Source organism: Rhinolophus sinicus, chromosome 5, assembly GCF_057876585.1.
Source record: "Rhinolophus sinicus isolate RSI-liver-muscle chromosome 5, RSI-T2T, whole genome shotgun sequence".
Classification (NCBI taxonomy): Eukaryota; Metazoa; Chordata; class Mammalia; order Chiroptera; family Rhinolophidae; genus Rhinolophus; species Rhinolophus sinicus.
In genome coordinates, this window is record NC_142505.1 from 70,047,152 (window position 1) to 70,061,864 (window position 14,713).

Genomic DNA, 14,713 nt, shown 5'->3' on the forward strand with positions numbered 1-14,713 from the left:
ATTTCCTCTCCTTCCTTTTCTCTGTTTGGAACTCTCAGTATTCATGCTGGATATCCTGGACTTGTCCTCCAATTTTTTAAATCCTTTCTCTATCTTCCATTAAAAAAATCTCACTGCTCTACTTTCTGAGGGGTTTTTCAATTTTACCTTCCAAACCTTGATTGTTTATTTCTGCTGACATGTTTTTTAATTTCCTTGTTATTTTTCCTTTGAATGTTCCTTTTTAAATGTGTAACATTTGATTCTTTTTTCATAGATGTAATATCTTCTTACCTCTCTGTGGATATTGGCAACAACTTATATTTGAAATTTTCTTCTTCCTGCATTGTTTTTGTGTCCTCCAATTTACCTTTTCCCCCATTTTTCTTGGTCACCATGTGCCAAGTTAGAAGCTTTCCTCAGATGTCTGGGAATCTTTGGCTGCCAGATGGAGACTAAGAAGCTGACTGGACCTCTGAGGGAGAGGACAGGGACGATGGACAGGCTCACTGTGGGGAGACCTGGGTGGGCCGTTTTGGGGAATTCTGATACTGGGGTTGGGAAGAGGAGCTGTGCGTGTAAATCCTGACTGTAACCACCCCCTTTAATTGATCCACAGGCTGGGAATTGGCTACATCAGGTCTGCTGTATTGCTGCTTACTCAGCTACCTGCTTTTCAGCTTTTCTTGCTGTTGTTGCTACTTCCGTTCTCCCTGTCCTTATTTTATTTTATTTTTTTTTTAATGAAAAGTCCCACTAGTGTATTTTAGTGTAGGTTTCAGGGGGGACTGGGTGTTTGGCCTGTCCTCCTGCTGCTCTCTTTCCAGCAGGATTAGAGGTTAAGCAGATGAAGCTGGTGGCCGTCTAGCCACCAAGGGAAGGCTGGGAGCCACTCTTACTGCCCCTTCAAGGCTAACAGGAGGACAGGTGTCGAGCACAGGTTTGAGACCTGAAATCCAGCTGCACCTGAAGTTAACCCTGCTGGTAGACTTTTTATTTATGTGAAACTGTAAATTCCCAGTTTTTTGTTTTGGCTAATTTGAGCTGGGCCTCTGTCACTAGAAGTGGAAAGAACCTTGAAAGCAAAAAATTGCCCCAGATGACAGTCCTGCCTGCAGGACCGAGGATGGCCCGCCTGTGGTCTCCTTTAGCCCCCAGAAGGCAGATGGGAATGCACCAGTGGAATAGTCTCTTGTTGCTAAGTTAGAAGTATTTCCTGCAGATTCCTTTGGTTCTTGGTGGCTCAGCCCAGCACCCCTTCAAATCCCTCCTGCAAGAAGCCATTGGCTCTGCCTGAGCCTGAGAAGCAGATGGGTCAGTGAGGGTTCCAGGATCCAGTCAGGGCACCCACTTCCTTCCATGCGCAGTTTGTCCCCAGGCACCGGCATGAATTGCTCTGTGAGCCAAGACACCCTTCTCCAGATTGTGTGAGGGGTGGGTTCTGTCCTGGGAGGGCACCCCTTGTGTTGGTGTCACTCACTGGCCATCGCTTCACCACCTGAGATCACTCCACCTGGCTCCCAGAATTAGAGACTCCTGGGAAAGACCCCTGAGCTGCCCTCATGCAGATTTCTATCCTAATACAACTCCAGCACCCCACTCCCCTTCAATCATTCAGCTTTGCCTCTGGGAAGAAAAAATTGGCCCTCTATTTCCGATAAGCCACATACAATATGCCTGTCACCAGTGATACAGTGTAAAGAACGCTTTAAAAATGTCTTTAAAGATAACTAATAGAAAATCCGGGAACACACCATCTTGTGCCTGCATTTGCAGGTATCTCTGCCAGGAGCACCCTTCCCTCACTTCACCTGGCTGACTCCTCATCACTCAGAGCTTGCTCGGATGCTGTGCCCTGAGAGGACCTCTGTGATGTTGTGATTTATAATAAATACATTCATTCCCTTTCCTGGCACAGAGCTCCCACAACCTCTGACATTTCCTAAATGGTAAGAAAGACAAAGGTGTCGATATGTGTAACAAATCCCTTTCAACCAAAATTGATTTATGTTAAGGATGGGGGCTGGTTGCCAGGGGAACCAACCAAGTGATTAAAGTGTTGAAACTTCAGTCCCGCCCCCCTGACCTCCTGGGAGGGGAGGAGCTGGAGGTTGAATCAATCGCCAATAGGCAATGATTTCTTCAATCGTGCCTGTGTAATGAAGCCTCCATAAACACCCAAAAGGATGGGGTTGGAGAGCCTCTGGGTTGATGGACACGCGCAGATGCTGGGAGAGTGGAGAGAACGTGGAAGTTCCTCGCCCCCACTCCATGCCTTGTCCTATGTACCTCTGCATCTGGCTGTTCATCTGTATCCTTTACCATATCCTTTATAATAAACAGGTAACGTAAGTAAATGTTTCCCTGGGTTCTGTGAGTGGCTCCAGCAAATTAGTTGGAGCCAGGGAGGGTGTTGTGGGAACTTCTGATTTATAGCCAGTAGGTCAGAACCTGGACTTGCGATTGGAGTCTGAAGGGGTGGAGGACAGTCTTGTGGGACTGAGCCCTTAGCCTGCGGGACCTGGTGCTGTCTCCAGGTAGACAGTGTCAGAATTAAGTTGGGGGACACCCCGCTGGTGGTTGGAGTGCTGTGTGCAAAGGAGCCTCTCAGATCACATCATGCAGACCTTCCGGGGCCCCTCGACGTTGCATCTCTGGGGTTATCTCCTCATGGTCCCTGCCACCTACTGAGGTGCTCATCTGTTTGTTTACTTATTTCTTCCCTGTCTCCCCACAAGATCGTGAGCCTTAGAACATGATCTCATATCCACTGCAATATCCCTGTGCCTGGACTGTGTTTGGGCGCATGTTGGGTACCCCCCAAACATGTCTGAAATGAGTGAGTGATGGATGACCATCAGGTTCTGGTCCTATCTGGCCACTGATCTGTGGTGTGCCCTTGGATTGAATGCTTCCCTTCTTTGGGTCTCATTTCCTCACTGAACTGGAGGGACAAGGAGGGAAATCCCTGTCCTTGTCTAGCCCTGGTGTGCACAGGGGACTGTCCAAAATCAGTGGTCACTTGGCTTCCTGCTCACAGGCCCCACCTTCTTTCTGAAATTAAGGACAATGTTTGCCTGCCTGTGGCCACTTGGGCCCTCCATTTCCTGTGCCACGGAGGCCCCACACAGAGGCTGGCCATGTCCCCCTGAGTCTCAAAGTACTGGGTAGGATCCAGCTGGGCCAGGAGATGGGGAAACTGAAGCCCAGAGAGGGGACATTTACACTCCAGGTCCAGCCCCAAGGATCCCAGTCCCGGGAAGTGGATTGAGGGGCCACAGACCACGTGCCACCACGAAGAGCAGACCCAGAGGGGAGTTTCAGATCCTCAGAGCCAAAAACCGAACTGTCCTCCTGACTTAGACCCCATCTGTGTCACCGTGAGCAACTCAAAGCCAAACAGCCTTTTATTAGTGACATTTGATAAGTGGATCCCCTCGTCTTATGAAGGAACTTTGTACAGGCCTGCATTGTCATAAATAGATGTATGTTTATTACTACTTATATTTTGGTGTTTTAAGCTATTCTTGTTCCTCTGCCTTTCCATATACCTTTTAGAATGACCTTGTCTATGTCTACAAAAAATCCTGCTGGGATTTTGATTGAAGCTGTGGTAAATCTGTAGATTAATTTGGGGAGAACTTATAGCTAATGTGAGAATTTAATGCTATCAATTCCTTTCAAAGCATCATTTTAGGCATATCCCACAGATTTTGATATGCTGTATTTTCACTCTCATTCAGTTCAAAATATTTTCTAATTTCCTGAGACTTCCTCTCTTATTTAGATTATTTAATTTCTAAGTGTTTGGAGATTTTTCTGTTATTGTTCTATATTTGATTTCTAATCTAATTCCCTAATGGTAAGAAAACATACTTTGTGTTACCACCATGCTTTTATAATTGTTAAGGTATGTTTTATGACCCAAGAAATGATCTATCTTGGGGAACAGTCCATGTGCACTTGAAAAGAATGCAGATTCCGCTGTGGTCAGGTGGAGAGTTGTATACATGTCAGTTAGATCCAGCTGGTTGGTGGGGTTCAGTTCTTCCATACCCCTGCTGGTTTCTGCCTACTATTTCTAATGGTTATGAGAGAACAGTACTGAAGTCTCTACCTATATTTGTGGATTTGCCTATTTCTATTTTGCCTTTTGGTTCTGTCAGTTTTGCTTCATGTATTTTGAAGCTCTGTGGTTAGGTCCATATACATTTAGGATTCTGTTATGCCCTTGTTGTAAACGACCCTTTTATGTAACGTCTCTCTTTTATCTTTGGTAATTTTCTGAAGTTTACTCTGGTATTAGTATTGCCACTCTAGGTTTCTTTTGATTAGTATTTTCACGTTATATCCTTTTCCTATTCTTTTTCTTTGAACCTATCTTGGTCATTATATTTGAAATGAGTTTCTTTTAGGCAGCGTAAAGTTGGATCATCTAAAAAATGCATTAGGACAATTTCTGTTTTTTAACTGGCGAATTAAGACTATTTACAATTTATGAATTAATTAATGTGTTTGGATGAGGGCTAACATTTTATTATTTTTTGCAAATAGATTTTATTTTCTAGAGCAGTTTTAGGTTCACAGCAACCATTTTATTTTTGTTGCCTCTGTTTTTAATTCTTCCGTTTTCCCTTTTCTGCCTTCTTTGGAATCATTTGAACATTTTTTAGCATTCCTTTGTAATTTGCCTATTTTGTTTTTGACTGTATCTCTTTGTATAGTTCTTTTCAAGGTTGTAGTAGGGATTACAATATACATAATTAACTTTTCACAGTCTATTTAGAATCGTGTCACCACTTCAAGTAGAATATAGAAAAACCTAACCACTATGTAGATAGCTTTAAAGTCTCTCATTTATACTGTAGGCATCTCATGTATTACATCTATATACACTGAAAAGACCATTTGACAATGTTATCATCTTTGTTTTCAACCATTAAACACATTTAAAAAATTCAAGAGGCGAATAATCACATTTATACAGTGTTTATCATTTCTATTGTTCTTCCTTCATTCCTGATGTTATAACTGTCCTGGTGTCATTTCCCTTCTCCCAGAGGAATGCCCTTTAGCAATGCAAGAGAGCAGGTCTATTGGCAATAAATTCTTAGTATCCCTTCACCTGAGCAAGGCTTATAACATCTTCATTCCTGAAGGATATTTTCTATGTATATGGGGGTTGACAGTTCTTTTCTTTTCATCACTTTAAATCATGATTCCTCTTACTTCTGTCCACTATGGTTTCTATTGAGAAATCCACAGTAATTTGAATCATTCTTGCCTAATAAGGAAAGCATCATTTTTCCTGGCTTTTTTCTTTTAGCAGATTGATTATGATGTGCCCGAACATACATTTCTTTTTGTTTTGTTCTGTTTGGGATTCATCCTGTTTGGATTTCTTAAATATGTGGGTTTAAGTCTTTGACTAAATTGGGAAATTATCAGCCCTTATTTCTTCAAATACTTTTTTCTGCACTGCTCTCTTTCTCCTGTCCTTCTGGGACCCTAGTTATATAAATGTTAGACTTTTTGCTATTATCCCACAGGCACCTGACGCTGTTAATTTTTCTTTCAATTTCTCTCTGTTGTTCAGACTGGATAATTTCTACTGAACTATCTTCAATATCACTGCTCATTTTCTCTGCCATCACCATTCTGCTACTGAGCCCATCCAGTCAGTTTCTAGGTTTTGGTTATGGTATTTTTCAGTTCTAGGATTTCCATTTGATTCTTTTTTATGTCTCCTATTTCTTTGCTGAGACTTTCTATCATTCCATTTGTTTTAAGAACATTTGCCTTCACTTGTTGGTGCATTTTTATAATCGCTGCTTCAAAGTCTTTGTCGGATAATGTGAACACCTGCTTCATCTTAGCATTGATGTCTGGCCATTAGCTTTTCACCCTGAGAGTTGAGGTTTTCCTAGTTCTTTATACATCAAGTAATTTTGGATGGTGTTCTGGACATTTTGAATATTATGTTTTGGAATTCTGTGTCTTGTTTAAATCCTATGGAGAATATTTATGTTTTTGTTTTAGCAGGCAATTGACTCAGTTGGGCTTGGGCCAAAAGTTCTGATGAGGCTTCTCTGGGTTGTGGTTTCAATGTTGTTTTTCGAAGCCATTGAGTTGGTATGCAAATGCGTGTGCCACCTTGTGGCCACTCTGAGACCGGGACCATGGTCTGTTTAGTACTTCACTTATTAACGCCTATGGTGTGCTGTTGAGGGTCAGATCCACACTTGTGCAGCTTGAGAATGAGCCCTGGAATTTATAAGCAACTTCACGGGGTTGCTTCCCTGAGCTCCTCCCTTTCTACAGTCTCTATGGTATTTGCCAGTTTCCTGGGGCTCTCGTTTTTGGTCTTCCATCTGGAAAGCTAGGGCTTTACTTACCATGTTCTGATGTGCACTACCCATGACCGTGCCTGTATCCAGGGCAAGTAGGGGTAGGACTGTAAGAGAAAGAAGAGCTCTCTGTGGGCGGCGGCTCCTTCTCCGCTTAGAGAGGAAGGTCCCCTGCCTCAGGGTTTTAGGCTCTTGCAGGGCCCATGCAATGCCCCTGTGGGGCTGCTTGTGGGCTGGGATGGGAAAGAGCAGAGAAAAGATATTTAAAATGGATTTTCCCATTCTCTCTGAGAAATGAGACCCCATGCCTACCTCTTAAGCCAGAACCAGATGGTTCGTCCTGGAACTTCCTCTGTTGGTATTGATGTCCCTCCTAGATTTCAGGCTGCTCTGAGCTCAGGTCGAGGAACAGCAGTGGAAGGAAAATGGTAAACTCACTGCTCCAAGCATTCTGCCAGAGTTTCAGCTGCATCCAGAGGAACAGTAGCGTGCGGCACGCTCATGTTGCCCCAGAACGAGAACACTGGCACTTTCATTTTGTAGTTTTATTCTTTTTAAAAATAAAGTTTGTTTTTATTACATTAATGTTTATGGTCATTTTCTATTTATGGGAAGTGATGCTAGTGATTTAGGTGGGAACGTAAAATTTTATTACAAAATATATGCATTTTAATATATGAGTTGATCTTTTGAAAAATAGTAAGCAAGGCTCCACCACACCCAACTGCCTGCTTGCTGTGCCCCAAACATGCCGTCTGCATGCCCACCTCTGAGTCAAGCTTTCATTGTTTCCTCTCTTTTACAATACCCTTCTCTCCATTCCCCTTGAAGGTCCAGCTGCAGTGTCCCCTCCTGGAAGAAGTCTTCCGAAATGCAGCAGACAGCGGGCTGGGGCCCATGCATCTGGAGGTGGTAACCAGAGGAAGTGAGTGAAGAAAGGGTCCTCCAGGCAGCCAGGGTTACAGACAGGGACCAGGCGAGGGATGGTTGGCTGGGAAAGGCGGCATGGGTGGCGGCAGGTGGCGGCAAGGGTGTTGTGTGGGCTCCCCAAGCCTCAGTTTCCCCCATGCACAACAGGGCTAATGAACCCGTGTGAGCATAGACAGGCTGTGAGTGAATGCGCCCAGCTCAGTGCTGGGACTTGGTCAGCACCATCGGCTACATCCCATGACATGCCCGGCCCTTCCCTAAAGTCCTTCTCATGGTCCATGAGGTCCCACCAATTGGGCTCCAAGCCCAGCTCTCCAATCTGGTCCCTGATTCTCCCTTGCACACCCTGTGCTCATTCCTGCCTCAGAGCTCTGTGATTGCTGTTCCCCCCACTGGGAACGCCCTTCCTCCAGGCCTCACCTGGCTGCCTCCCTCAGCCCCCATCAGAGCAGAGGCCTTCTCTGACAGCCGGTCCACATGGCACTCGCTGCCCAGCTGCTCTCCACCCTGGACCTTGTTTCATGTCCCCGTGGCATCTACTGGAGTCTGCAGTTATGCGTCTTGTTTACTTGTTGGTCTCCCTCCTCCCCATAGGACCTGTGAGCTCGTCTGGGGCACAGCTTTGCCAATCCTGCTCATAGCTGCACCCCTAGCACCTAGAAGAGTGTTCAGTCAACATTTGATGAATGAATGAATGAATGAATGAATGAATGAATGACAGTCACTGTGAGGTGACTGGATGCAGCAGCAGATGCAGGGGGTGGAGTTTGTTGAAAGTGCTCAGCGGTGCCTGGCTGGGGTCCGAGGCTGACAGTGTGACCAGGCTGCCCCACGGGCTGGCCAGCCAGGCGGCAGCTGCCCGGAAGGAGTGTGGCCTGTTTTGGCAAGGGGGAACAAGCGTCTTATTTACCACGGAGAATGAATATCAGACACTGTGTAAGAAACATATTTGCCACTGAGATGCATGAAGGGAGGATCAGGGATGAAAGAGCTAACTCTCCCTCAGCTGAGATTCTTTTAACTGCCCCACACCCCTAGCCAAGAGGGGCAGCCCTGCCTGCCCCACCCCGGTCCAGCCGACTTGTCCCTGTTGGGCCCACCAGCCTCTTGTGACTGCCCCCAGGTTCCTCTCCCGTCACACTTCTGACAGCTTCTGTGGCCCCAGCCCTCATTCCATCCTGCACTGGAGCCACCTGGACCTCCCCCTGCCCTGCTCACGGGCCACCTGTCTCCTGCTGCCTCTGAGCCCTCTCTGTGCTACAGCCGAGGGACCTTTAGCAGCACCCCAGATCCATTCCACTCCTGCTCCCCTGTCCTCAGCCCCCCATGTGCTGGCTGCTGTGGGATCTGTCCCCAGGCTGGGCTCTCTGCTCTCTTCTTCGGGCTCGCCTTCCTACCTTATCCACTGCGTGTGCATCTCCTCTTGTGGGTGGAGTCAGGATGGTCCCTTGGTGGCCCCTGCCCAGAGAGGGCCTGGAGGGAACGTGTTCTCTTAAGCATTACAGAGCTGCTCCAAATTGGGGCCCTCAAATCCCAGAGAGCATGAGACAGTCTGGGTCAGAAGGCTGTGGCCCCAGTTCCAGGGTGCAGGAACCACACTGGGAGACACAGCCCGTGTCTACCATTCTAGGCAACTTGTGGCCCTTTCCTGGCCCAGGAGTGGGACCCCAACCCCTTATCTTCTTCAAGGAGGGACCACTCAGCACAGCACAAGGGAGAAAGACCCTTTGCTGCTTCCAAGCTGCAGAAGCCTTCCACGGTTCAGCCCCTAAAGCAAGACCAGAATGAATCTGGAAAAAGGTGTGAGCTGCCAGGGGGTGGGGTGAGGGCTGCTCACCAGAGGAGGGGGCATCAGCAAGGACCATGGTCCTCTCTCCCCACGGCCCGGGCCCCAACATCACCCCTTAGAGGACGGGAGATGGAGCTGACAAGGCACCCCAGGAAACTCAGAGCCTGCCCTTTGCATCTAGGGCTTTGTTTTCAGCAATGCTGACACTAAGTTCATTTACCCCACTGTGCCTGCACCACTGCCTGCCTCCTGCTGAGGGTCAGCGTGGGCTGCCCATGCACCCTGCAGGGACGCTGCCCACATCATACCGGAATCTGGGGCAAAAATAGCCAGTTCCGTCTCCAAGTGTCTGCATGAGTCATCCACACCTCCTGACAAACACCTCTCAGGCACTTTCAAGGATAGGGAACAGCTGATGAAAATAAATGTTTTGTTTTCTTCCTGCATTTCTGGGAGTCATTTCAAAGAGTGTTCCGGGGAGGCAAGCCTCTGGGGCCTGGGAACCTGCTCTGTGGGAAGGGCCAGAGTATGGGTCTTCCACACTATCTGGCTGTGAAACAGCCTCCTCACCTGACTGAGCCTCAGTTTTCACATCTGAAAAGTTGGCTCATAACAGCCAGCCTGTAGGTTGGCTATTAGGATCTACTAGGGTTAGGAGTATGGTCAGTGCTCCTTCAGTGTAGTCCTGCCCACCCCTTCTGCCCATTGCACCTGAAAGTGGACTGAGGAGGACCAGTGGGGCCACCTTCTCTGTGACAGAGACACTCAGGCCCCCAGCATGCCCAGACAGCCGAGTGGTTACCTCAGCTTGCTGCCCCTCTTCCGCCCAGCCCTCCACTGCCATTTGTGTTGCCTGAGCCTCTCACCAGGACCTGGTCCGGGGCCTGGCCCAGTGTGCCTGGGTCTGTCTTGGTGAGGGCCCACAGATCCTGAATGGCTAAGGAACTGGGCGGCAGAGAGGCTCAGGGGTCCCCAGAGGTCAGGACAGAGTTGAGGCTGCATAGCATCACTCCCTGAGGCCATTTCACTCTAGCCAGAGATGTCTGTGATGAATCTGGAAAATTTTAAAGGACAGAGAAATAATTTCATTTCTCCTGGTATTTGGGGGAACGAGTTAAAACCTGTGTAGTTTTTTGTTAACGGTGACCCGTGACTGGGATCCACAGGTATAGGGGCCCAGACACATGGGGTGGTCCCAGGGAGTGGGAAGCTGAGTGACCCGGACAGGTGGCTATGGCGTCCCCAGTCTTCCCTCCCCACGGACGGCAGGGACTGCAGAATGGCTGCGAGCCCGAGTGGGGCCTGAGTGACACCGAGCAGGGCCACTTATCTGAAAATAACTCTCAGAGCAGAAGCTGCTTTTAAATACTTCTCATTCTTGCTAAAAGAGGAGGCTCTCACAGCTGAACGTCAACAAATTCGTCATCATCTTTTCTGGGAAGAACAAGGACGATGAAGTCATCAGTGTTATAATAAAACAAAGAAACACACTGTTTTTCTCTGGCTCCGCTCAGAAACATCCAGCAGACAGAGAAAAGGCCCTTGTCAGAAAGGCTGGGCAGATGTGTTCGTGTGCGTGTCTGCACCCCCGGGGGCTCCACTCGGAATTCCGGGTTCAGTGCTGTCCTGGGCTGCAGCCTTTGGGACAGTGGGGCTGTCATCCCCAGCCAATGCCTGGATGTTGTGTGCACAAACACGGACTGTGAGTCTGGTTTCCTGGAGACTTGCTAAGAAGCAATTTTGTCGTTATCTGCATTTCATAGAAAGGGAAACTAAGCTCGGAGAGAGGGGCTGGGCTAGATCACCTAGCTGGAGCGTGGGGGGACAGGAGGCCCTTACTCACCCCTTCTAGAGACACGAACTGATATTGGGCTTTTATTGTCTTCTGAAAATGGGTTGGAGGTAGGCCCACAGCAGGGACTCATTCTGATGTGAGAGGGTCTCCACGCAGAGACCCCAGGCAGCGTGTGTGGGGAAAGGCCCAGGCGACTGACACCATAGGTCCTAAAGGCTGCCCCGCTGTCCAGGGCCAACTGCCTGAAAGACCGTCAAAGAGGTGACAGTGTTAGAACCCGAGTCCTGTGTAAAGAGGCCACTTGGCCACCGTTGCAGAGCCCAGCAAGCCCTTGCCTCTGAGGCTGGGAGCTCCCCCTAGCAGAAGGCCCTGGACATCTATCCCCACCCTCAGCATCGGGGAAGGCTGGCCGGTGCTGAAAGTTCTCCTAGAAAATGCGGGTGCCTGGCCTTACTCTAGCTCCTGGTCAGCCTGCCCAGATGCTCCACCCAGAGGAATCCTGGGTTTGGGGACCCACAGACCCACCCCATCAAACACTGGGGAGCCCGCGGGGAAGTCCCTTCCCCCAGAGCTTCCTAATGAAGTGGAAAGAGTGCATGTCTCACACCAGGGGAGGGGAGGAAGGGGCAGCCGCTGCACCAAACAAACACAGTCCAAGCCTGGCTATCACACGTGTCCTTGAAAGTGAACACATGAGCATTAAGAAAGCATAGCAGTGGCCTGGAGAAAAGGGGGCAGCCGGCATTTCCTCCTGGATTAACCAGCCCTTCTAGCTGGCAGTGGGGATGGCAGAAGCAGTAGAAGCTGTCATGACATCAGGAGCCCAGAGTCATGGCTGGCTGTGCCGCAGGCTAGCCGGGCTGCCGTCACCTGGACCCACTCACTCCATCCCTGACGTCCATCACGTGGTTGCGCCCGTTCTGTTCCACACGAGGCAACTGCGGTTGAGTGACTCGCCGCTGCAGCACAGGGGGCTGGGAGAGCCAGGCCACTGAGTGGTGTGGGACTCAGAACCAGTTCACCCTACCTCTCCCATTCTGGGCCCTGGGCCACGTGTGTCAGCGTGAGGACACCTACTGGGAGAAGCCTTCGCAGAGCTGGGTACACCTGCACGCCAGGTACCAGCAGGGTGACTTGGGTGGGGCACACCTGTCCTGGGCAGCCTCCTTGGGCACACCTGTCCTGGGCAGCTCTTGCCCTGAGAAGCCCCCTGGGTCCCTCCAAGAGCCTGGCCTCAGGCTCAGGATCTTCAGGACATGAAACCCTTTATTTCAGCGTTTTTGAACAAGGCACTTCAGGGTCTCTTGCAGGATATTTCCAGGCCTGATTACTCTCTGCGCAGCTATTCACTTGTCATGTGCCTCATATCAATCTACATTTTAAAATTAGCATTGTCTTTACCAATAATACCCATGAACTCATGGGCCTAATGTGCTGGCCACATGCTTCTTAGAATCCATTAAAATAAACACATCAACATACAACGACTGAAGAGTGAACACACGTGTTCTTGCATGCAGTCCTCAGCCAGCCTGAAGAGGCAGCATTGTTCTCCCCACCCCACCCCCAGTACATACGGCTGCTGTGTGAAGTGGACTTCAGTACCTCCTGCCTTGGGATCTCTTAGGTGGACCAAGCTGTTTCCTTGACATGCCCAAGACCCAAGGAAGCTGCGTCCCTGTCCCTGGGCCTTGGCTGGCCCCACTCTCAAGTGGCAGGTGGAACTTGAGGCAGAGTCCATGCAGGCCACAAGTTCCCCCCCCCCAGCCCTCCCTTTCCTGCAGGCTGTGGCAGACGGAGGGCCCAGAGGACAGTGGGTGACACAGCCATTGAGTGCCTGCTTTAATCTCCCAAAGGCTCAGCCTGAGCGCTGTCAATCCCGTCATCAGGACACTTCTAGGCTCTGCACAGGTCCCAGGTGTCAACTGTCACACTCCCGGCCCTGCCAGGGTATGGCAGGGAGACTCACTGCTGGCACACATGGCCTGCTGTGTGGGTGACGGGGGCCTGGCTTTCTGGGGCTAACACTTTTCTTTCAAAAGATTCGGCCACACTGATGCTATGAAAACACCACTGCTCTGGCGATAGTAGCTGTCTCCTCCTGCCCCAACCTTGGTCAACTTGTCCTCTTGGAGGAGGGGGCTACCACAGGAGGGGCTTCCAGCAATGGCAACTTTGCCAGCATGTGGGAAACCAGGGTGTGGAGGTGAGACACTCAAGTAAGAAGTAGAGGTTGGGAGAGGGGCAGCGGGGAGGCTGGCCTAAGGGCTGCAGAACGACTGTGGCTATTTCCACAAACATCCTGGGCGGGGTGTCTTTGGGCCATCTGCATATCAGACCTCTGGCTCAGCAGCCCCATCCTTTCCTGCTCTTGGCCGCCTTCATACTTACGCTCTGCTCATCCAGCAGCACCCCCAGGAAGCAGGCTGCTCACAGGCTCCATTTTTAGCACCATCACAGCTTCAGCAGCCCCATGTAGGCCCTCACACGGGTGTGTGATGTGGCCAGGCTGTAGCACATGTGGACGGAGCGAGCCGGGCTGCTGTGACAGCGGGACCCAGGGTTGCTTCCTGCTGTGGCCCAAGGCCACAGGCCTCTGTGGCTTCTGCTTCCCCAGCAGCTGTTCCCGTCCTTATGGCAACAGAACCCATTTTCTCCTCCCTCTCTTGCCTGTGGTAGGAAGGCATGTGGCCCTAGTGGCCCTTTGGGGCAGGAACTGCCTTGGCCTACCTTGGTTTGGGATGGGCATGTAAGTCAGCTCAGGCCTCTCAGTGTAGTCCATTCCCCAGACTTTGGGGTATATTCATGGGTAGGCGTGTCACGTGGGTGGGCCACCAGACTCAATTCCTGGGATATTTATTTAAATGGTCGAGGCGCAGACTGTCTTTCTACTCAGTTAATGGAAAGGTTAAGTAAGTGTGAAGCTGCTGGGGGTCTTCTTCTGAAAGGAGCCCACATGGAGAAAGCAGAGCCAAGAGGCAGAGACTGAGACCATGTCCTAGATCTAGCCATGCCTGAAGTCCACCTGGGCTTTTTATTCTTAGATGCTTAAGTCTGATTGAATTGAGTGTCTGCATGTACCACAGAAAGAATTCGAACACCCCAGGCTCTCGAGATGGGCATGTTACACCATCATCAGCAGGCAGGAGCTATGCTGAATCGGCTGTGGGCTGTGGGAAGAGCAGGCTGACCAGAGGGTGGATGTGGGCTTGGTCCTTGGTAGTGAGACTCTTGGAAGCTCACTTTCCCTCTCACATTCTCATCTGTAAAATGGGCCTTAGTGACCCCAGCTCCCACGTGACATGTGGAGGTGATATCTGGTCTGAAACTCCATGAAAGGAAGGACATCCTGGGGGTGGGGGTAGGGTGTGTGTTGGGGGACAGCAAGAGCCAAGGCCAGGAGATAGAAGCAAGCCAAGAGGAGCAAGGCTGCTGTGGTTGGAGCCGGATGACAAGGACACTCTCTGTGGGGCATGGGAGAGAGAAGAAGCAGAACCTGGGCCAAGGGCGACATGGGATGTCCCTGGAAGGTCTCTGACTTCTGGGAGAAGGATGGGTGGAGGGAGAGTTATGGGTGTGGGACAAGCTGGAGTCAGGGGGGTGGAGAGAAGCGGCTATAATCTGGGCAGATTGGGAAGGTAACGCCCACAGGCCATGCTGATGTTTGGATAGCAGGGGCATCACTGATGGGAAGGGCAGTCAGCTCCTTGGGTTTGCATGACCACCTGGGTGACTTGACCAAGATGAGGAAAACTGCAGGGAGAAGAGGTGGGAAGGTGGTTGGGAGGCGGGAGCAGTAGAAGGAAGCTGGGGAGGGGACCTGGAAAGCCCAGATTGGGACAGTGCTGGAGGGAAGGGCTGATTAGTGGGCCA

General features: G+C 50.0%; 1 protein-coding gene across 11 annotated transcripts in view; it reads right to left on the bottom strand.

Annotated features, from left to right (window-relative positions):
• The window catches only part of RASGEF1C (RasGEF domain family member 1C), an 86,591-nt gene that overhangs the window by 53,049 nt on the left and 18,829 nt on the right, over nt 1-14,713 (bottom strand). The window contains exons 1-2 of one of the 11 annotated variants that reach the window (XM_074313344.2): nt 6,639-6,706; nt 6,375-6,433 (exon numbers count right to left, since the gene is read on the bottom strand). The exons of the other annotated variants lie outside the window; for them this stretch is intronic. Coding sequence (XP_074169445.1) covers nt 6,375-6,398 — 24 coding nt within the window. The 5' untranslated portion in view covers nt 6,399-6,433; nt 6,639-6,706. Of the gene's footprint in view, nt 1-6,374; nt 6,434-6,638; nt 6,707-14,713 lie in introns of those variants that run through there. 11 annotated transcript variants of the gene reach the window in all.